The 23,917-nt window shown below is 43.6% G+C and overlaps 1 protein-coding gene across 1 annotated transcript in view; it reads left to right on the forward strand.

Moving 5' to 3' along the window:
* Positions 1-23,527, forward strand: part of LOC124776242 (outer mitochondrial transmembrane helix translocase) — a 102,566-nt gene extending 79,039 nt beyond the window's left edge. The window contains exons 6-7 of the mRNA XM_047251107.1: positions 22,504-22,688; positions 22,781-23,527. Of these exons, the coding sequence (XP_047107063.1) occupies positions 22,504-22,688; positions 22,781-22,943 (348 nt within the window). The 3' untranslated portion in view covers positions 22,944-23,527. The remainder of the gene's footprint in view (positions 1-22,503; positions 22,689-22,780) is intronic.
* Positions 23,528-23,917: the final 390 nt, after the last annotated feature.

The following is a 23,917-nucleotide window of genomic DNA, read 5'->3' on the forward strand; positions in this document are numbered from 1 at the left end:
GCCGGTTTTTGCCACTTCTTTTGCATCAGCTCTTAAGACGCCAATCACTAAGTGTGATGCCTCCACACACTCAGGCCACAGATTAAAGTACAAGCACATACACTTCTCAGTGTACCTGCGAAGGAAGCACTCCACTTGAAACTGAAGTCATACGGAAGCTGTCAGCAATGGGCTTACCACCTAAGCCACATACCATTACCCAACATCAGAAGCCAACTACACTGTCTCTGCAACACAAGCAACCATCTCCTATCATCAGTAAAGGAAAAAATCCTTCGAAAATGAGTTCAAAGTCCAAGAAAGCAGTAGTTAAACCTTCGGATCTGCGAGACACTCCCTCTCTGAAGGGACGATGGTCTTAAGGATATGGACTTCCAATCGGAGGAACCAGAGAATGGGAACTGGCTAGTGTTCCCCCTGCCCTCCATGGTAAACCACTACTGCCAAGGGAGAAAGAAAATAATAAAGGCTGCTAAACGATGGCTTCTGCAGTAGAAACTGTTCCGCATCTGCTTACAAAAAATGCATCTTAGTCACTGACACCTGCACTCTGTGGTTACCATCCATACAGGAAGGTCAGTACTACTGGAGACAGGGGTCAAGGTGGAATGGCTGGTTTCATCAATGACTGATTCATTCATCTCCTCTCCCTCTTACCACGACCACGCAAGCAATTGCCATGAAAGTTCTCGCACCCTTTAATATAACAGTATGTTCTTTGTACCTTCCCCCTAATGATGCTCCGAATGCAATCCACTGGCAGAACTCTTCCGGGCACTCCCATGCCCATTCCTCCTTGTGGGGGACTTAAGTGCACACAATGTGCTGTGGGGCTCGGCTACCACTTGCTCCATGGGTCGGGTGATCGAGCGACTCGTTCGTTTTGAGAATATTTGCCTTCTGAATATGGATCAAATGACACTTCTGCACATTTACAGGGTCTTTCTCAGCTATTGACATGTATTTGTTTCCCAGCTATTGCAGACTCAGTTCAGTGGGAAGTAGCTACAGGTTTGCATTCTAGTGATCACTTCCCAGTGTGGATCAGTCAGCTGAGTAGGACGGTGGCTGGCAGGAAACCACGCAGATGGATGATACCAAAAAGCACATTGGTTGCAGTACAGTCAACAGGCTGTTTTTGAACAAAATGATGATATACAGTAGGTGGTGGCCTGTGTCAGTTGTGAGATCAAACGGGCTGCCGCAGAGTCCATCCCCCAATCTCAGATGATGGCCTGTTCCTTGGTGGAATGAAGAGTGTCGATTGGCAATCAGGGCCAGATGAACAGCTCTGTGGAACTTCAAACACTATCCAGCTGCAGAAAATCTTCATGCCTTCAGATCTGTGAGAGTGCATGCAAGCAGAGTGATAAAAGAATGAAAGAGGGAATTCAAGACTTCCATTAATTAGTCCACTTCCACTGGGCAAGTTTGGGAATCAGTGAGATGGATTTCAGGCAAGGGTAGTACACATCCCCTTACAGCCTTGTCAAGTAATGGGCTCTTTGTGGAAGTGTCGGAAGACATGGCTCAGTTCTTTACTGTTACATCATCCAGACAAGCTCCTGCTTTTCAGGTGTTCTGTAGGACTGCAGAGATTAGGAAGCTCAATGTCTCCTCACATAATGAAGTGGTCTGCAAACTTCCGTTCTCCATGTGGGAACTGGAATTGGCTTTTTCTGCAGCCGGAGACATTGGTTCAGGACCTGATGAGATCCATTATGCTATGCGTTGTCACCCGTGCCCTGAGGAAAAAGGACAGCTCCTTTCTTGTTTCAGTTAAATCTGGTTTGATGTACAGTACGCCCACGACTTGGAAGGAAGCAATATCAATTCCATTCTGGAAACTATGCAAGGACTGTAGCAGCCCTAACAGTTACTGGAGTGTAGCCCTTACCAGTTGAATGGGTAAGACTCTTGACCGTATGGTCAACAGCCGCTTCATGTGGCTGCTTGAATCCCAAGGTCACCTCAGCCGCTCCCACTGTGGTTTCAGGCATTACCATTCCACCCTTCACAGCAGTCCTTCTTACACCATAACCATTTGGTTCGTGGATTTTTGATCTCGAAACAGCACATAACACTACTTGGAGGTACAACACCCATCACCAACTTCATGAATGGGGACTATGTGGATGACTGCCGCTTCTTATCCAATCCTTGCTTGAGGACCGGCTTTTTCGATACTGCATTGGTGATGCCAAGTCTGACTGCTATATTCAAGAGAATGGGATCCCCCAAGGCATTGTCCTCAGTGTCACATTGTTTGCCATCACTGTCAATGGCATTTCCTCTGTAGTCAGGAGCCCTGTCAAACGCTCTTTCTTTCTAGATAACTTTGCAAACTTCTACTCTCCCTCCGATCCTGTGATGATAAGGCAGCTACAGCTGACCATTACGAGGCTGTAAACCTGGGCCAGGACAACTGGTTTTCTGTTCTCACCCAAGACTCCTACATGTCAATTTTAACTGTGCTTGTTGAAGTTTTAACCAATCAGTGCTCACAATGGGTGACAATATTTTAGTTTTCAAGACCTGTGCTTTTTGGGTTTATTATTTAACTCTAAATTAACTTGGCTTGCATACCTGAAAGACTTCGGAACAAAGGGCTTCCAGTCATTGAATATTTTGAAATGCCGTAGTGGAAAGGGGGGAGCTGACAGGTCCTGCCTCCTGCAGTTTTATAGGGCATTTGTTTGATCAAGTTTAAATTATGGCAGTATAGTCTACATCCTTTGGCTCGACAGGTGCTGAAAATCTCATTGTCACCTTGGTCATTGACATTCAGTTCAGTGGTCCAACCCATCTTTGAACGGCTGTTCAGGAATCAGCCCCATGCGACCAAGCCATTTGGGATAAATTCTATAAATTTTCTCAAGGACGTAGATCTATTGGGAATCGAAATACACTGCCAGGGATGGAACGCAGTGCACCTTGATGTCTTCAGAGGCTCCCTGACAGGGTTTTTAAGGTGGGTGTTCTGGAGCAATTTACAAATTACAATGTAGAACTATATGGCATTCTGATTGCACTGGAGAGGGTTCACAGACATCACCATACAAGGTTTCTTCTATGTTCTGACTCACTTAGTGCACTGCAACCACTTCACCAAATGTATCTAGTAGACCTGCTGATTCAGCTCATCCATGACTCCTTACAGTGGCTCCAACATTGTGGCAATGTAGTGATCTTTTGCTGGGTATCTGGCCACATTGGGATACAGGACAATGACATGGCCGACAAAACTGTCAAGGAAGCATGTTGGGTGGTACTCTTATGAATGTCCCATCCCGTTGCATGCCATCATCTCATTTTCTGACAGGCGCATCCTGCGTTAGTGGGAGACTGAATGGTTGCAGGTGACAGACAAAAAACTGAATTCGTTCAAATCGACCACAAAGGCGTGGCAGACTTCACGTCAGCTTCACCGCTGGGAGGAGGTTCTGCTTAAGATACTGTGCATCGGGCATAGCCCTTAAAACACGTGGCTTCAACCTCCGGCAGGAGGATCCACCACTCTGTGCAGTTTGTGCCATGCCATTTCCAGTTCCACATATTGTGACTATGTGCCTCCTATATACTGGTATTAAGGCAGCCCTCTGTGTCAATGGAGATTTGCCCACTGTCCTCGCAGATACAGTTTCCACTTTTCCAAGGGTAGTGAAATTTTGTGAACTGTTAGGCCTCATTCCTAAATTGGTGAGGGAGGGAGGGAGGGAGGCAGACTTTAATACAATATAAACTGCTCTGCAAGTCGGGACAGCCTTTGTCCCCATCCATGAGATTAGCATGCTGACTTTCCATCAGGATGCTGGTGACCATGATGTCAAGTGCCCCTCACCTCAATCATCATTGTCACACTTACAGTACTGTTCTTGTTAAATCTTGCTCGATGGAGGGCTTGGCCATGCAGACACGCAACCTCAAATTCAGCACTGCGGTTGTAAAATTGCTGAGTGTCACGGCAGCAGCCCCATCTCCCCATCCAGCTGTACCAGAAGCCACCAGACGTTTGCCTCATGGGATGAAGCCACGTGCTACACAACCAGCAGGGTGGAAAAGATAGAAAGAATACTCCCACAAAGACCTCCTACATTCCTCCAGCCAACAAACATCAGAGTCTTCTTCTGTCAACTGGAAAGGCTCCAAGAAGTGTTTTACAAAGGTCTTCTCCATCACCGACTCGGAGATCCTCTTAGTGTCACCACATGAGACCCTTGCCCGGCCAAACTCGGTGCCACCGGTGCACACTGCCAACTGTGTTTCTGCTGTGGACTCTGCAGGCAGAAGAATGCTGACGCTTCTGTAGATCTCATGGAGGAGGATCCTCCAGCCTCTGCCCTGTAGCAGTGAGTCTTCAAAGGCTGGCACTTGGCAGCCACTGAGCTGACACCCCTGCATTTTTTCCATCTTCCTCTTTCCTTGTCATGACTCCCTCCAATGGAACATTCATGGCCTTTGACCTAAGAGAGGGCTTATGGCTACTCGTAGAATAGCAGTGTCTGGTTGTTTTCTGCCTCCAGGAAACAAAATTGCATACTCATGACCGCTTTCAGTGCTCACATTTCTTCCTGGTCCACTGTGACACACACACACACACACACACACACACACACACACACACACACACACACACACTCACACTCACACTGACTACCTGGCTTCAAGTTGTTGCAGTCCACAATTTTGTTCCTACCATGACCTTTTCCCATTGTACTGTTTACATCCCTCCGTCATTCGCTGTCACCAGGGCAGACTTCCTGCAGCTTATTGAACAACTCTCCCTCACTTGTCTATTGCTTGGTGACTTCAATGCACACTATTCCCTTTGTCGTTCTCACTGAACGTGTCAGAGTGGTTCCCTCTTGGCTGACTTCAATCAACTTAACCTAATCTGCCTTAATAGAGGACCACCCGCATTGGTTTCACTCTATGCACACCTATTTCCATAAGGCTGTCTGGGACCAAGGTCCTTTCCCCAATTTCTGGTCTGATCATAACAGATGTCATAGTGGACCCTGTTCCTATCTCCATAGACTTGGGCTGCCGTTTTGTAGAGATCTTGAGCTCCACCCACTATCGCACTAACTCCTCCATTGGAGATGAGTGGAAGCAGCTAGAGTGATACCCTCTTCTTCACAGAATCATGAGTGCTACAATGCCGCTTTTACTATGGAGCAGCTAGATCGTGCTCTCACTTCATCATGATCCTTTGCCTCTGGGCCGAATAATGTTCACATTCAGATGTTGCAGCACCTTTCTACGAAGGGCAAGCACTTCCTTCTTCATACATACAATCACATCTGCGCAGAGGGCACGTTTTCCAGATGCTGGCATTAAGCCGCTGTCATACCCCTATCTAAGCCTGGTAAGGACAAATGTCTTCATTCCAACTACCGCCCCATTTCTCTAACCAGCTGTGTTTGCAAGGTTACGGAGTGTAGGATTTATGCCCGGTTGGTGTAGTGGCTCGAGTCTCACAACTAACTACTGCTCAGTGTGGATTTAGTGTGTGCTAGTCTGCAGTTCTTGTCGTTTTGTCCATCCATGCCATGGGTGGTTTTCCGGATAAATACCAGATTGCGGCCATTTTTTCAATTTTGAGAAAGCATAAGACACCTGCTGGAGGACTGGTGTCCTCTGTACTATACACGTGGGGCTTCTGTGGCCGCATGCCCCGTTTCCTTCAGGAGTCTTGAAGAGACAGAGTTTTCAAGGTACGTGTGGGTCCTCCCTTATCGGATACCTTTACCCAGGAAAATGGTGTGCCTCAGCGCTCCGCTCTGAGTGTCTTCCTCTTTGCTATCTCCATTAATCGCATAATAGCCTGTCTCCTGCCAGGCTTCTCCGGCTCCATTTTTGTTGACAATTTTGCGATCTATTGCAGTTCTCTACAGACTCAGCTCCTCGAGCGGTGTCTTAAATGATGTCTTGATCGTCTTTACTCATGGAGCATCCACAATGGCTTTCGTTTTTCCACTGAAAAACCCGTTTCTATGACTTTCTGCTGAACGCAATTGGGTTCTTCCACCATCTCTAAATCTTGGGTCTGTTGGTCTTCTGTTCATTGGAACTATGAAAGTCCTGGGGCTCATGCTCTATAGGAAACTTTCCTGGTCCACCCACATGTCCTATCTGGCCGTGTGCTGTATGCAGTCAATCAGTTTCCTGTGTGTCCTCAGTGGTACTTACTGAGGAACAGATCAGGTCACTTCCCTCTGTTTTTATTGGTCCCTTGTCAGTTCGAAACCAGACCACCATCGTTTAGCCACTGGCACCTTTTACACTAACCTGATTGAGTGTCTGTATGTAGAAGCTGCCACCATAACTTTCTCCTCAGCAGATATGCATGCTGTTTGTCTGCCATGCCTGGCCGTCCATGTCAGTATGGGGCAGGTCCCCCTTCTGTTACCTCCTGGAGTTTGCTTTTGGCTCTTTCTCCAGCAGCTTAACTTCACTGCGTTCCACTTTCCCAATGGGTGTAATCCTTCACCACTTTGGCTTCATGCAGTGGCCTGTATTCACCTAGGTGTTCATTTGCTTCCTAAGAACACTACTCCAACCTTGATCTATTGCCATCAGTTTCACGGCCTTCGCACGGAACTTCGCGACAGTACCTTCGTGTACACTGATAGCTCTCGGACTGACCATGGTGTCTGGTGGGCCTTAGTCATTGCTGCCGACATTTTTCAGTATCGGCTTCCAGATCACTGCTCAGAGCAGAGCTCTTCGCTTTATATTGGACCATTAAGTACATCCAGTGACACAGGCCTTTCAGTTGTGTCATCTGCTCAAACTCTAAAGCCTCTTTGCTGTACACCGTCCATCCTGCAGTACAACGGGTCCAGGAAAGCTGTCATGTGCTCACTCTTGTTGGGGACACTTTTGATGTTTGTGGGTTCCTGGTCACATTGGTCTGACAGGAAACGAGGCCACTGACACTTCTTTCAAGGCTGCAGTGCGCATACTTTGGCCAGCTAGCTCTTCCATTCCCTCTGATCTTTGTTACTGTGTCAACATGTGGTGTCATCTTCGCATCACCTTGTCTTTCGCTTCGTGGGAACAAGCTCTGGGGACTTCAGCCTCTCCCAGTGGCTTGTACAACCTCTTCTCGCTGTGAGGGGATCATTTTTAGCTAGGTTGCACATTGGGCACTGTCTTTTTAGCTATGACAATTTGTTAAAGGGTGCTCCCCATCCCTTTGTGCTCATTGCTTTCAATCTGTGACAGTCCCCCACTTCCTGACGGAATGCCCTTCTTTATCCAATTACGTTCTCATTTGTGTTTGCCATATTAGTTATCGCCCGTTTTAGTGAATGAAATGTGGGCTGTCGACTGCGTTTTACTTTTTATTCATTGTAGCAGTGTGGCGAAGGACACTTAATCTTTAGTTCAGCACCTCCATTTCTCTATAGCTTATTTTATAGACCTTTCTCTGTCCCATATATAACTGCCTTCCCTTCCATCGATTCAGCTTAACAGGTTGTCGTTTCGAACTCCTTTTTTTTCTTCAGTTCTACAGTTCTGATATGGTGTTTATGGTCTTTCTTGTGCCACAAAACAAAACTGCTCATTAGTAGAGCAAAGGAAAAATGGGTGTCAATATGCCTCCATATGAGCCTAAATTTCTCTTATCTTACCTTTGTGGTCCTTATGTGCAGTGTATGTTGGAGGCAGCAGAATCACTTTGCAGTCAGCTTCAACTGCCAGTTCTGTAAATTTTATCCAGCTCACATCCCCTTAATTTTCTACCTTTCTGCAATTTCTTCAGCTTTAGTCTTCATTACAGGACTAACAAATTATGGGAACTCCATATCTGCACCTGGAAATGTTTCATTGTTAGAAATTTCGTTTTGCAATCTGTCTTGCAATATGTAACCAGTTTGAAAGTTTCCAGTGTTTCCATGTCTTTCCCATGTTACAACCTGCTGTCATGATTCTTATACAGAATGGTGTGCTCTGTCCAGAATTCTACCAAACTGTTTCCCCTTCCATTCCTTACTCCCAGTTCATGTCATCCTATTTTTTTCCTTTTTCTGTTTCTGTTGTCAAATGCCAATCCTCATCACAACTAAATTTTTGCTTCACTGAATGATCTGAATAATTTACTTCGTCTAATTTCCTTAAATATCATCTGCAGAACTAGTAGGTATGTAAACTTGTACCACTGTGGTGGATGTCGACTTTGTATCTCTCCTAGATACAATAATGCATTTGTGTACTGTTTCTAGTACTTGGCCTGTATTCTCATTTTCTTATTAAGTGTTAGACCTTACATTAAGCCTATTTCATTGTGTGTTTATGACCCTGTACTCACCACACCAGAAGTCCTGTTCTTTGCCACCACTGCAGTGAAGTTCCCAAGATATCTAATTCAAAATATCCATTTCGCTTTTTAAATTGTATAACCTACCTTCCCAGCTCAAAATGTTTTCCCCAAGAGAACGCCATCATTAAACACATAGCTGTGCTGCAATAAAAATATAACTATACTAAATTAGTGCATTTGACACTTTTAAAATTGTTAGCTATGATTTTGTGATGTTTGTACAATAGGCTCCTCAATTACTTCTGAATGCAAAGGTTTTTTTATGTACAGTATAAGCCAGATTGGTGAAAAAACTTCTTCAGGCTAATTGCAAGGTTTTGTAACCACCACACTCCAGAACCCCCGTAACTGAGCTGTAGAAGAGACTTGTTTTCATGTCCAAACTGCTGTAAGAAAGATAACTCTATTATTCAATGGTTTCATTTACACAAGTTGACACCCGACAGCTTGTATGCTGGACTGCTGCTTCCACCATACATCATGGGAACCTGCCATAGCTTCCACTTCATTGCTTCCTACACTGAGCCACTTTCCAGTTAGCTATTGCTGCAATAAATGAATGTAATATTTAGTTATACATGCTGTATAATAAGTGGTTAAAGTAGTAAAGAGGTTCATTAAGTGACGCTGTATAGATACGTACTGCCCATGCATTTCAGAATTTTACTGTGACTTTAACAGTAGGTAACCTTAAAACTTCATAACTATTAAGATTTATTAAACAGTAATACAATTTTTTTAAAAGATTTTTCAGAATCTTATACATAACAAACTAGATGCCATATGCAGCTTTGGAAAGATCTGTTACTGAGTGAAGTAGTTTGGTAAAGAGTGCAAAAAGTATAAATGTCTTGTAGCTCTCAGATAATGAAGGAAAGACACTTTAACACCAAAGCTGCTGTTTATTAACTGGCGGATTATTTTCGGGCTTTGCCCATTTTTACAACCATTTGCATTTTGGATTAGGTTGATGTGGCCAGCTCTATTTGTCATCACACTTAGACATTTCTGAGGTCTGTGTTAAAAGATGTCGCAAATGTAGTTACACTTTGTAGTATTATGTTAATTTATGTGAATAATATATATTTTTCTTAATTGTGGTACCTTCATTATCCAGCGTGGTGTGATCCATGTGAAACATTATTGTATACACAATGGAGAATTTTTTCTTTCATTGGATTACACTGTCACACTGGATTATTTGTCATAGGTGTTACTATAATTTTGCCATACTGACAAATTTTCTACTATGTATACGATCACATGGACCAAATCATGCTGGCCAGTGAATATACCACATTTAAGAAAAACATATATTATGCAAATAAACTAACATAATACTGTAAAGTGTAACTAAACTACCTGTATGACAACTTGTAAAACAGAAATGAGATACATCTAGATGTGATGACATAAATAGAATTTAAAACACCAATGCCACCTTAAATACGAATGTGGTTTGTGGAAATGGGCACAGCCCGAAACTACTCGGCCAGTAAATAAACAGTAACTTTGCTGTTAAAATGTCTTCCCTTCAGTGAAAAAAGTATTTTAATGAGGCCATGGTTGAATAGTAGAAATTCTTTCTCCTGACGTTTCGTTGCCAGTTGTGGGCGACATCTTCCAGGGTGAGTCAACTACTGGCTGCTGGGCTGTCGAGGTCCCATTTATAGTGTGTGCATAGAGGATGCTGCTACTACTCGTAACATGCTGTCGACAGTAAAACTGTCATTACTCTCAATCAAAGGTGGTAGTCACATTGTTGGTACAAAGTCTACCACCATATCTTACGTAACTTTAAGCCTCCTTCTTTACTGTTAAAATTATTGTGGTGTATATAAATCTCTATGGCTTCTCTGTATATACACTCCTGGAAATGGAAAAAAGAACACATTGATACCGGTGTGTCAGACCCACCATACTTGCTCCGGACACTGCAAGAGGGCTGTACAAGCAATGATCACACACACGGCACAGCGGACACACCAGGAACCGCAGTGGTGGCCGTCGAATGGCGCTAGCTGCGCAGCATTTGTGCACCGCCGCCGTCAGTGTCAGCCAGTTTGCCGTGGCATACGGAGCTCCATCGCAGTCTTTAACACTGGTAGCATGCCGCGACAGCGTGGACGTGAACCGTATGTGCAGTTGACGGACTTTGAGCGAGGGCGTATAGTTGGCATGCGGGAGGTCGGGTGGACGTACCGCCGAATTGCTCAACACGTGGGGCGTGAGGTTTCCACAGTACATCGATGTTGTCGCCAGTGGTCGGCGGAAGGTGCACGTGCCCGTAGACCTGGGACCGGACCGCAGCGACGCACGGATGCACGCCAAGACCGTAGGATCCTACGCAGTGCCGTAGGGGACCGCACCGCCACTTCCCAGCAAATTAGGGACACTGTTGCTCCTGGGGTATCGGCGAGGACCATTCGCAACAGTCTCCATGAAGCTGGGCTACGGTCCCGCACACCGTTAGGCCGTCTTCCGCTCACGCCCCAACATCGTGCAGCCCGCCTCCAGTGGTGTCGCGACAGGCGTGAATGGAGGGACGAATGGAGACGTGTCGTCTTCAGCGATGAGAGTCGCATCTGCCTTGGTGCCAATGATGGTCGTATGCGTGTTTGGCGCCGTGCAGGTGAGCGCCACAATCGGGACTGCATTCGACCGAGGCACACAGGGCCAACACCCGGCATCATGGTGTGGGGAGCGATCTCGTACACTGGCCGTACACCACTGGTGATCGTCGAGGGGACACTGAATAGTGCACGGTACATCCAAACCGTCATCGAACCCATCGTTCTACCATTCCTAGACCGGCAAGGGAACTTGCTGTTCCAACAGGACAATGCACGTCCGCATGTATCCTTGCCACCCAACGTGCTCTAGAAGGTGAAAGTCAACTACTCTGGCCAGCAAGATCTCCGGATCTGTCCCCCATTGAGCATGTTTGGGACTGGATGAAGTGTCGTCTCACGCGGTCTGCACGTCCAGCACGAACGCTGGTCCAACTGAGGCGCCAGGTGGAAATGGCATGGCAAGCCGTTCCACAGGACTACATCCAGCATCTCTACGATCGTCTCCATGGGAGAATAGCAGCCTGCATTGCTGCGAAAGGTGGATATACACTGTACTAGTGCCGACATTGTGCATGCTCTGTTGCCTGTGTCTATGTGCCTGTGGTTCTGTCAGTGTGATCATGTGATGTATCTGACCCCAGGAATGTGTCAATAAAGTTTCCCCTTTCTGGGACAATGAATTCACGGTGTTCTTATTTCAATTTCCAGGAGTGTACATACATAATAATGCGATGTCTTTGCACACTTGTCTCCCTAAATTTTATTTCAGTCTTCAAAAACATGTTGGGCTATAGCCGATATGTCAGTGTGTCCCCGATGACAGTTCCTTGCGTGTTTGGTTAAGTGGGTATTATCACTGCTTTTCATTGTCCCAATGTGAACCTTAACATTACTGCGTGGAATTTTATACACCCCAGGGGCTGCTAAAGGGTGTCTTGCATCTTTCTCCGATCTTAAACATTCACTGATCATCTTGCTGGGTCTAAAGATTGCTGCTGCTGCTGCTGCATGTTCTTGGATACTTTTCTTCTGGGATGAAGTGCTCTATCTCATTATCAGCATATCCATTTTTTGTAAAAGCTGTTCACAAATGATTTAGTTCCTCTTGCAAATAAACTGGCTCACAAATTTTACTAGCCCTGTCCACCAATGTTCTAATGACTCCTCTCTTCTGTTTGGGATGATTGGAATCCTTACGAAGGTAACGATTGGTATGTGTATCTTCATGACGTAAAGTCCCATCTTTATGTTTGATTACTGAAAATCCAAAAAATTTAGCCAACCTTTAATCTGTCTCCATAGCAAATTGTATCTTTGGATTAATAATATTTAAACACATCAAGAAACCATTCAGTTCCTCTTCACCATGATCCCATATCACAAAAGTGTCATCCACATATTGATACCGCCCCCAAGGGACTCACCACCATTTGGTGGGTTCATGTGTGGCTACCAAGGGGGCCCCTGCCTTTGCAGCCTCTTTTCCATTCCACACTGCATCTGTATCCTCTTGCTATTCTTTTTCCCCCTCCCTTGGGAACATGTCTGGGGTGTTTTTGGGAAAGTTCCACATTGTCACTGATATAAGAATTGTCTCACCACTATTTTTCGTTCCCCTTTACTTTCTTTGTTTCCCTTCTTCCATGTTCCTCCACTTCGGTTTTTGAGTTTCCTCTTTTTCTTTTTCCTCCCTATGTGCTCCTGATGCCTTCCCACGTGTCTGACGCACAACAGGTGACTGGGTAACGCCCAGCCCCGGATCGACAGGTAGGGTTCACTTGTACCACCTGGTACAGGCCACACCCAGGGAGGGATGATTGCCAGAGCTGCTACCTTCCCAAATTGCTGAGTGGTCCCTCTGTCAGGTGTTTGGGAGATGTGACATGAGGTGTGAACCATCACCTAAGGCAGGTGTGCCTCCTTGTGAAGGGGCCCCCAGTTGGAAGGAGCGCACCATTGGAGATGCTGGCGGTCATGGGGAATTTTCTCTCAATCAGCAACTCATCTTCACAATCAGCGTCTATGAAATGTAAACAGAATGAGGTTAACGATTCAAAGACCCTCCTAGCTGCAGCCGGTTCCTCATGGTTTCAAGTAATGAGGACGGTCAGTCCTTCACAACGGTAAATCTGTTTATTATTCAGAAAGGTGTTGATGCCATTGCCAGCCGTCTGAAATCCTGCTCTCATTTACAGAATGGTACTTTGCTTCTGGAGACTACTTCTAATTATCAAGCACTACTGCGTGCCACCTCGCTTCTCTACCGCTATCCTCTTTGTGCCAAGGCCCATAGAACTCTGAATTCTTCCTGTGATATTATTTACACTAGGCTGCTCAACGGTCTGATTAAGGCCAAAATCCAATCTTACCTCTCTGATCAGGGTGTCATTGCTGTCCATCGAGTGATGAAAAATGTAGATTCTTTCTTAGTGCTCACCTGCACTCATTTTTCTCACCTTTGATAGAAGGTGCTTCTGTCAAAGATCAAAGCGGGCCATGAAATTACCACTGTCAGACTGTACATTCCAAACTTGATGCTCTGCTCCCAGTGTCATTGCTTCAACTACACTAGAACATCTTGTCGACACCCAGCCAAATGTGTAACTTGTGGTAAGGATACGCATGAGGGTGATTGCCTGTCCCTTTTCCCTGCTGTATCAACTGCAGTGGCAGCCATGCCGCCTCTCGGGATTGTTCCAGGAAATTTGGGTAAAGGAAAAAGTGCCTTACCCAGCCGCTTGCAAGTTATTGGCTAATCACAAACCCTGTGTTCTCCCATCTGGCACTTAGTTCTGTTCTTGTTACCTCTCGCTCCATGAAGGACATGACTATGCAGACGTGCGACCTCAAATTCAGCTCTGAAGTCATGAAATCTCGCCTCAAGGGGCGAAGCCACCAGCTACACAACTGGTAGGGTGGAGAGGATGGAATAACACACCTGTAAAGACTTCCTATGTCCCTCCAGCCAATCACCACTTGAATCTTCCTCTGCTAACCGGAAAGGCCTGAAGAAGTCTTAATAAGGCAAACGGTCTTCTCCCTCACTGATTCGAAGATCCTCTTAGACGGTGTAGCCACGTTGTACCTTAGCCTGACCAGCCTCAGTGTTGCTAGTGCGCACCACCCACCATTTTTCTGTGTTGGACCCCACAGAGCAACAGCCCAAGCAAGCAGATGCTTGTGTGGACCTCATGGACCAGGATCTTCATCCTTCTGTGGCCTGTAGCAGCAAGTCTTCACATGCTGTCACTGGGCAGCTGCTGAGGTGACACCCCTTCATTTCATCATCATGACTCCTCTCTAATAGAACATTCACGGCCTTCGGTCCCACAAAGAGGATTTACAGCTGCTTTCAGCATCGCAGCATCGCCTTGCATTCTGCCTTCTGGAAACAAAATTGCGACCTCACGACCGCTTTGAGCTTCCACATTTCTTCCTGGTTCATTTTGACCTCCCCCCGGAAGTCCACATTCCATCTCATGGGGGCATCATGCTGCTCATATGGGATGATGATCATAGTTAACCCATCTTCAAGCTGTTGCAGTTTGCTTTTTCCTGACTCTTCCCTATGTACCATTAATGTCCCTCCGTCATTCAGTGACACTAGGGCAGACTTCCTTCAGCTTATTGGGCAGCTACCTCCCCATTTTTGGTACTCTTTGACTTAAATGCACATCATCCCCTTTGGGGTTCTCCCAGAACCTGAGAAAGAGGTGCCCTCTTGGCTGATCTTAATCAACTCGTCCTCCTCTGCTTTAACACTGGAGCACCCTCATTCCTTTCAGACTCCTCACACATTATTCCCATTTGGACCTATCCTTCTGCACTGTCCAGCTTGCTCATCATCTTCAGTGGTCCATCTTTGACACCTAATTGAGTGACCATTTCCCATGTGCTATTCATTTGATGACTCCTACCCCATCCACGTGCACACCCAAATCACAGCTTACTAAGGCTGACTGGCATTTTTACACCTCCCTTGCGACCTTTGAAGAAAAAGGTTTCCCCAATTATGATGACCAGGTAGAATATCTCACAAACGTTATCCTTACTGCTGCAGAATGTTGCATTCCTCGCACTCCCTCTTTACCACTCCATGTCTCAGTCCCTAAGTGGACTGAAGCACGCTGTGGTGCAATTTGCACACAGACATGCTCTCCACATTTTTAACTGTTGTCCTACGATGGCAAATTGCTTTCATTATAAATAGATGCATGCAAAGTGTCGTTGCGTTCTTCAGGATAGCAAACATGCTAGCTGGATTTCATTCACTAGCTCTTTTAACAGTTCAATCCCTTCGTCTGTTGTGTGGGCAAACGTCCAGTGGCACTCTGGGACCAAAATCCATTTGCTAATTTCTGCCTGATGGTAGCAGACAATGTCATTGTGAACCCTATTGCTATCTCCAACACCGTGGGCTGCCATTTTACGGAAATTTCGAGCTCTTCCCACTAGCATCCCGACTTCCTCCATTGGAAATGAGTGGAGGTGGCCTGGGTGATACTTTCTCTTCTCAGAATCGTGAGTGCTACAGTGCCGCCTTTGCTATGAAGGAGCTAGATCGTTCTGTTCATCCTGATCCTCTACCCCAAGGCCAGACGCTGTCCACATTCAGATCGTGCAGCACCGTTCTCTTGTGGGCAAGCATGTTCTACTTAACACCTACAACCGCATCTGGGCAGAGGACACATTTCCCGGATGTTAGCATGAAGCCACCCTCATACCCATACCTAAGCCTGGTAAGGACAAAAACCCTCCTTGTAGCTACCACCCCATCTCTCACCAGCTGTGTTTGTAAATTGATTGGACATAAGATTGTGCCTGGCTGGTATGGTGACTAGTCTCGCAATTTACTAATGACTGCACAGTGTGGATTTAGACTGCACTGTTCCACAGTTCACCATCTAGTTAGTTTGTCCACCCATGTCGTGAATGGTTTTGTGCAGAAATCCCAGACTGTGGCTGTGTTTTTAGATTTGGAGAAGGCCTAGGACACCTGCTGGAAAACTTGTATCCTCCATACTCTTTCTTGTAGGGCTTCTGTGGTCACCTGCCCTGTTCCCTTCAGGATTTTTTAAAAGACTGTTTCCAAGGTGTGTGTGTGTGTGTGTGTGTGTGTGTGTGTGTGTGTGTGTGTGTGTGTGTGTGTTTTTCCACCTGGTTGGAAGACACCTTTGTACAGGAAACTGGTGTGCCTCAGGTTTCCATCCTGAATGTCGTCCTCTTTGATATTGCCTTTAACCCTATATTGGCCTGTCTCCCGCCGGGAATCTCCGGCTCCCTCTTCATTGATGATTTTGCCATCTATTGCTGTTCTCCAAGCACTCGTCTCATTGAGCAGCATCTTCAGCAATGTCCCGATTCTCTCTGCTCCTGGAGAATCGAAAATGGCTTTCATTTTTCCACTGACAAAACCATCTGTATGAATTTTTTGCAGTGCAATCTGTTTCTCCCACCATTTTTACATCTTGGGCCTGTTGCTCTTCCATTCGTTGAAACTATGAAATTCCTGGGACTCGTGCTCGATAGGAAACTCTTGGTCCTCCGATGTCTTACCTGGCAGCCTGCTGAATGTGGTCCCTCAGTGTCCTACTTGTCTTCAATGGTGCTTCCTGGGGTACAAATCGAACCACCCTCCTCCTTTTGTACCAGTCCTTAGTCTGTTCGAAACTGGAGTATGAGTGCTTTGTTTATACAGCTGCTCATCCATCCCTCTTAGGCCATCCCAACACTATCCACCATTGTAGCATCCATTTGGCCCCTTTCGCCTTTTGCACTAGCCCGGTTGAGTGTGTCTAATGAAGCTGCTGAACTACCACTGTGACTTCCTCCTCAGTAGATATGCGTGCCATTTTTCTGCCGTGAGTGGTCACCCATCCTATGCCTCTTATCCTATCGAAGGATGATTCCTTCGATCACCAGTATGGGAGCTTCCCTCTTCTGTGTTACCTCCTAGAGTCCGCTTTCGGCACTTGCTCTGGTGGCTTAACTTCACACTACCTGCCACTTTTCCAATGAGTGTGAACCCTTCACTGCCTTTGCTTTGCGCAGTGCTCTGTGTTAACCTTGGCCTTCATTTGCTTCCTAAGGACACTGCTCCAGCCTTGCTCTATCGCCTTCAGTTTCATGACATTTGCTTGGAACTTGCCCACTCGTGCCTATATTTACTCCAATGATCTCTGTTGCCGTCTGTCAGGAGGTAGTGTCCCTTTGGCATCACCATTGGTCCTGTCTTCATTGGAATAAGCTCCAGGTTATTAAGCCCCTCACAGCAGCTTGGATGACCACCTCTGCCCTCCTGCAGGGAGGAGGTCATTTTAACTAGTGCCAAAGTTTTAACCGTCCACCACTTCCTGATGGAATTCCCATTTTTTGACTGTTCACGTTCCCACGTGGGTTTGCCATCTGTTATCAGCCATTTTAGCAAATGACGCACGGACTGTCTACCGTATTTTACTTTCATCCATCAAAATAATATGGCAAAGGCCATGTAATTTTTAGTTTTTGACCTCTGTTTCTATATGGCGTCTTTTGTAGCCCTCTCTCCATGTCCCTATTTTTAGCTGTCTTCTCTTATATCAATTGTGATTTATGTATAGTCATTTAACTCGTCTGTCTTTGTGTTCTTTAGTTTTGACTTGGGTGTGTGTGACCCCAGTTATTTTTGTGCCACAAAACAAAACATATCAATACTTAGAGGACATTTATTGGCTGACTGCAGTGCCTGCTGTTCAAACCATTGTGTAAAAAGATTAGTAGCAGCTGGACTTAGTTTGTTCATAGAACTCATTATTGTACTGAAAATAAGTTGTGGATGGGCAATGTCGAAAGAAAGCTACAATATCAGCTGTATAAGATAGAGCTTCACTAATCAGAACCATAGTGGACAAGGATACCACATTAACTGATATCACTTTGGCTAACAGTAAGCCTCATCAATTTTTCGATAAAGTACATAGAAGTTTCAATATGATGATCAGTTTTTCCGATACACGGTTGTAACAAGGAGGCTAGGTAGATATCTAGCCAACTCCTGAGTAAGGGATCCAGTAGCACTATCGGTCCAGTAGGACATTAGGTTTATGAACCTTAGATAGCCCATATAAACTAGGAGAGTAAACTTCCATTTTGCAGAGATATATTTTATCCTCTGTAGGAGTGGAAGACTTTCTTATTAAACGATTGGTAGCTGTTAACATTTTTGTTGCAGGATCCTTTGCAACTTTTTGTAAGTGATAGTATCAAAGTGGTCACTGATCTTCCTGTAGTAGTCTTCACTCTTTAAAAGAGTGGTAGCATTACCCTTATCAGCAGTAAATATGATAATATTCTTGTCCATCTGGGACGCAGACAAATCGGCTATAGTAGAACGTGTTTTTGAAGACAGTGATCATGAAATAAAATTTGAGACAAGCGTGCTAGGTAAGACATTGAAATATTGAAATATTGTGCACGGGATGTAGGTTGCAGTAGGTACTGGGAGATGAAAAAGCTTGCACAGGATAGAGTAGCATGGAGAGCTGCATCAAACCAGTCTCAGGACTGAAGACCACAACAACAACATGTACAAAAAACCATATAGATTTATAAACACCATAATAATCTTTACAGAAAAGGTGGTTTAAAATGAGATGAGATATGGTGATTGACTTCGTACCAATGATGTGACAATAGATTGCCTTCGATTGAGAGTATTGATATTAGTCAAATAGTTTTACTGTTGACAGAATGTGACGAGTGGTGGCACCTTGTATGCAATCCATATAAATGCGACTTCTATGGCCCAGCAGCCAGTCATTGACACACCTAGGAAGATATTGCCCGCAGTTGGCAAAGAAGTGTCAGGAGGAAGAATTTCTACTGCTCGACCATGGAATTTTAGTCCGAAAGTTTTCATGAAGACACCAGCTGTGAAAGCCTACATGTTAAGAGTATAAAGAGTTTATTGGTTGCCCATGGACTGGAAAATTTCAAACATTTCACAAAAATTAACATGTGTTTGGCTCTAATTAAAATCAAGAATCAGTCTGACACTTAAAAGTGGTTTATTCTGTGTTCGGATTTCACATTTTCACATTTGTATGATACTATAGAGACAAACTATAAAGCAGTTTTCTATCAGAATGGAGTGCTGTGGCATCTGTAAGCAGGCATTACTGGATACTGCACTGTTGGGCCCTTGGACTTCTCAGAAGCCAATGAAAATAAATCACATTATGAATTAAGTCAGTTCCATGAAATGTGTATAGTGCTCACTTCACTTAGTCATTTCATCTGGATGTACAGAAATAATTTGTACACTTCAGAAATTAAATAAATGGAAACTTTGATTGTATGTCCTGTAGTAAAAGCTAGGTTTTCTGTGCATATTAGGCCAGGTAAATACATGGGTGGTTATTTCTCCACATGGTACCAATGGTCTAGGTTACAGACTAATTAAATGAGAATAGTTGAGTGTTGAGTCTTTGCACTAATTATTTTGGTTTTCTGCAACTACCAATCAGTTTTTGATAACTTGTATGAGCTGCATTCAAAATACCAAACTGAATAATTAAAGGAAGCATTTTTAGTACATGATTGCACATAACAAATTATTTGGACAATTACATTATAAATCATTTCTCCTCTCCTGTTCTTCTCTTGAACCTCTGTAAGTGACATACATCTAGCACTGTTTTAAGGTAAAGCTCTAGAAGTGAGAAAGAAGTTCCTAGTTGCTTGAAATCTCACTTGCCCAGACTTTCCTGAATAAGTATTGTAGAAAATAGGCAAATGAAAGCTAGTGCGTGTAATGTAGTTAGAAAAGAAAAGTTTAGTGTATTGCACAAATAAAACATTCTAACTAGAAAATAACAGGATTTTTTCTTCTGGATATAATCCTAACTGTGATTACCAGAACGTGTTAGAAGATATTTTTGTTTTACTACCTGTGCTTGCATATATAGAAGCTATTTTAGAAAGAGGTTATTTTGGATGATTTTAGAATGTTTGTGATAATGTATAACTGTCAGTTGTAGTGAAAATGTTCTCTGCAATGTTTATAAAAAAATTGCTTGTCAGTGAAGAAATATTTTTTAGAGTATGTGATGCTTGTTCAGGATTTATGAAAAAGACAGCTTGTAGTGTAATAAGGTGTTGTACTAAGGATTGATTGGAACAGTACATTCATCTGTTTTGTCAGTTTTCTTATGGTGTGAAAAATTTGGTTTCTTGGTGGTGGTCATGTATCTTTATTCAGAAGTAGCTTGCTACTAGTTGATTGTTGTTAACTGAGAACAGCCTAAAAAGGTTGGGTTTCTCTGATCAGATTGAAAATATTTTCTTGAAATCCTGTCATGCACTCACTTCATTATAGCACCTTGACACCGAAAAGTTCATTGTCATTTCTTGGAAAGTGCCTTGGGACATTGGTCTCCTGACAAAATTGCGTTTGCACCGATTGATGAGAATGTACCTAAAGCATATGTTTCTGCATACTTGCATTTGTATCTGGTGAATGAGGTAATCATTCAATTGATCATTTAATTGCAGTCAAGGCAAATTCATTTTTACTCCCAACATGATAGTTCCTTGCCACAGGTGTATTACAGTCTGTTCAAAAAATTCTGGAACTTTGACAAAAAAAATTCTAAGCTTACCGTCTACTTACTTTGCTTGTTACCCTTAGAAATACTCTTCTCCACAATTGATACCACTCCCAATGCAGTTTCCACTTCCAGAAGTAGTCTTGGTACGCCTCTTGCTGGATCGCATGACGTACTGTCTATGAATTTTTCTCGTCTGTCATTGCAAATCTTTGTCTTTTCAATGGTGTTTTCAACTTTGGAAATAAAAAGTCCACAGGCACCAGGTTCCTGGAGTATGGATGATAAGGCAGCACAGTGAGTTCATTTTTTTTGTGCAATTGTTACGCATCAGCGGTGTGTGTGTGTGTGTGTGTGTGTGTGTGTGTGTGTGTGTGTGTGTGTGTGTGTGTGTGTGTTACCATGATGCAGGAGCTATGAATTGTCTGGCCACGTTTTAGGCCATTTCCTTCTCACTTTTTTTGCAGGCGGCACAACACATCACTATAGTACCATCGATTAACAATTTGACCCTGAGGCATGGATTCATGATGAACTAATACTTCAAAGTCAAAGAAAACTATCAGCATGGCTTTGACATTTGGCTTGGCTTGATGAGCTCATTTTTGGTCTTGGAGAACCTTTCCTGACCCATTGTGATGATTGAATTTTGGTCTCAGCGTCATAACATTAGACCCATGTCTCATAAACAGTTATAATTCTCCTAAGGAACATCTTGTTCTCATTTGAGCAATCTAAAGCTGTTCACAGATTGTGAGGCTTAGTTGTTTCTGGCCTTGACCCGTGAGCTATAGGACGAAGTTGGTGGCAACATGAGGCATTCCAAGATGTTGTTTCAGGATTTCCTGACATGATCTAACAGAATTATTATGTTCTTCCACAATCTCTAAGACAGTCAGTCTTAGATTGGACACACACAATTTTGTTGTTTCCGACAAGTGTCATTTGTAGATGTCAAAGGGCATCCTGAATGAGCGTCACCTTTAACTCCCACCCAGCCATTTTGAAACCATGTGAACCATTTGTAACATTGATTACAAGTTAAGCACTCATCACTGTAGGCTTCCTGCATCATTTGGCATGTCTCTGTAAAGTTGCCGTGAGTTTCGCGCAGATGTGGTACTCCTCTTAACTCCACTATCTGGAAATTCGCAAAATGTTTGACCCAATGCTAAACTCTGTACAGCACTGAGCAATAACTAACAGACATAAAACAATGAAACTTCTGGCCATTACACATTAAACACAGGGTTGTGCGAGGATGCTAATAGCATTTCGCTGCATCACACCATTGGTGCGAAATTGCAAATGTTCTGGAATTTTTAGAACAGATCTCATATTTCCAGCCCCCTTTAACCTCCACCATTTTTTGATTGACCATATGCATAAGTGGTCTCTGTCATATTCTTGCTGCTATGCTGTTAAATTGATAGATAAGTTCCTTTTAAACTAGGCAAACATTCTTAATTATTTGTGGGTTTACGTAAGTGACTTCACATAAATGTATATTGTAAATGTCTCTGCAATCCATACCATCAAGCATAAACATAAACACTCCTATTCCACACACACACACACTGTAGGTAAAATTAATTGCGTCCTACTATTGACATTGTGTGTTAAGTTAAACTTTCACAAAAGTACAATGGGAGTATGTTCATGGATAGTATGTAGGTCATGTATGTTCTGCTATATAGCCCACTGATGTACACCAGTAAACAAGTATACCAAAGCCTCCTGTGGTACTGTTGGACCACCTAAACTGCACAAAGCACAAATGATCTGAAACTTGAAATGTTCTATCATTTTTCTTCCTCTCCATATCTTTTTGACACTATTGATTCCAAAAAGACAACAGTTTAATTATTTGGGAAATTATTTTTTGAGCTGCATGATATTGTGTGTGTTGGCACATGCTCTTTCTTGTGCGCATTGTATACATTGAAAGTGAGAATTTAACGTAGCGCTAAACATCTTAGTTTTTCTGTATTTTGAATTAATGTTTGCTTTTTCCCAGACGCCCACGCAAAGGAGAGAGATACTGAGGCTTATATTGAGTAATGAACCCACAGCAGATGATGTAAATTACAATCTGCTTGCCAAATTAACAGAAAATTTCTCTGGTTCAGACCTTAGAGAAATGTGTCGCAATGCCTCTGTATATCGAGTAAGGGATTATGTTAGAACTGGAAACCACAAAATGTAAGTAGTAAAATAAATAGCAGAGAACAATTTTAGATTAAAGATTGAAAGTATTACTGTTTTGATGTATAATTTTTTCCTCGTGCAAGCAGGTCCCCAACATTAACTAATGCACAACATGATGCAGAAGAAGAATTTCATGATGCATTGAGGCCGATAACAATGGATGATCTTACGAAATCGTTGGAGAAAATGAAATTATCAAAGTACCATTGTGGCATAATTCCTCCACCTCTCTCTATCAGACATGACTAAGCAACTCTGCACTTGTAGTCACACTGAAAGACAGGCTGTAATTGCTGCTGTGTTGCCTGGACATATTCAGTGTGCTTGTGTGCTTTTTGTAGTATTGATGTGTGGCCTTCCCAGGATATGAGACACAAGTGTATAAAGTCATGAATTAGTGGGATATTTAAATTCTGACTCATAATGAGTGCCTATATCAATTGTAAATAAGTCACCATTTGTTTTCTATATTTATAGATGGTACATGCTTTGTTTAAGACAGATTTATATTGATATGTTTTACCTCAGACTTTTTTCTTCTCTTTTATTTGTCTTCAATGTGATTGTCATTACAGTAAGCTTGTATGTGATAAATGAAATTTTGATATTTGTGATTTACTTTTATGTGTGATACACAATCTTAAATTTAACATTTTAATAATTGTTTCATGTGGGTCAAGACAGAAAGACAGGATCCAAAGCAGTTAAGTCTGTCATGATTAAATGCTTCCATTTCCAAATTGTTACCAAAGACTGGAAATAATTTTGTACTGCTGCCATCTTTGTACAATGTAGTGAAACACTGACAGTGTCATTAAATGTTCTGGTCTGCAGATTGTGTATACTCTTTAATGTTTTTGTAGCTACATTTCAACATTATGAATAAGAATGCATCTTTTTTTAAGTGATATTGTTATCCAGTGTCAGAAACACCTTTCCTACATTCCCAAGTTTAGTGCTGTCAGCCTTTCTCCCCCTCCCCAAAATGCAAGTGCTCGAATATGTTGCGTGCATACACACTAGGGGTGTCAACTGTTTAACCCCACAGCGGTCACAAGAGTCTGACAGAGCCGACAATTCTAGACATACACTACAGGAAATAGCCGGTGTGACGGTAGTGACCTGACGTCCGGTGGGGCCCACCCTCCCCCCACTCGTCCTGTGCAAGCGGAAAACCTCAGCATGACTGCAGTTCTCACACTGTTGTCTAAGTGTACTTATCT

This window comes from Schistocerca piceifrons, chromosome 2, assembly GCF_021461385.2.
Source record: "Schistocerca piceifrons isolate TAMUIC-IGC-003096 chromosome 2, iqSchPice1.1, whole genome shotgun sequence".
Lineage (NCBI taxonomy): Eukaryota > Metazoa > Arthropoda > Insecta > Orthoptera > Acrididae > Schistocerca > Schistocerca piceifrons.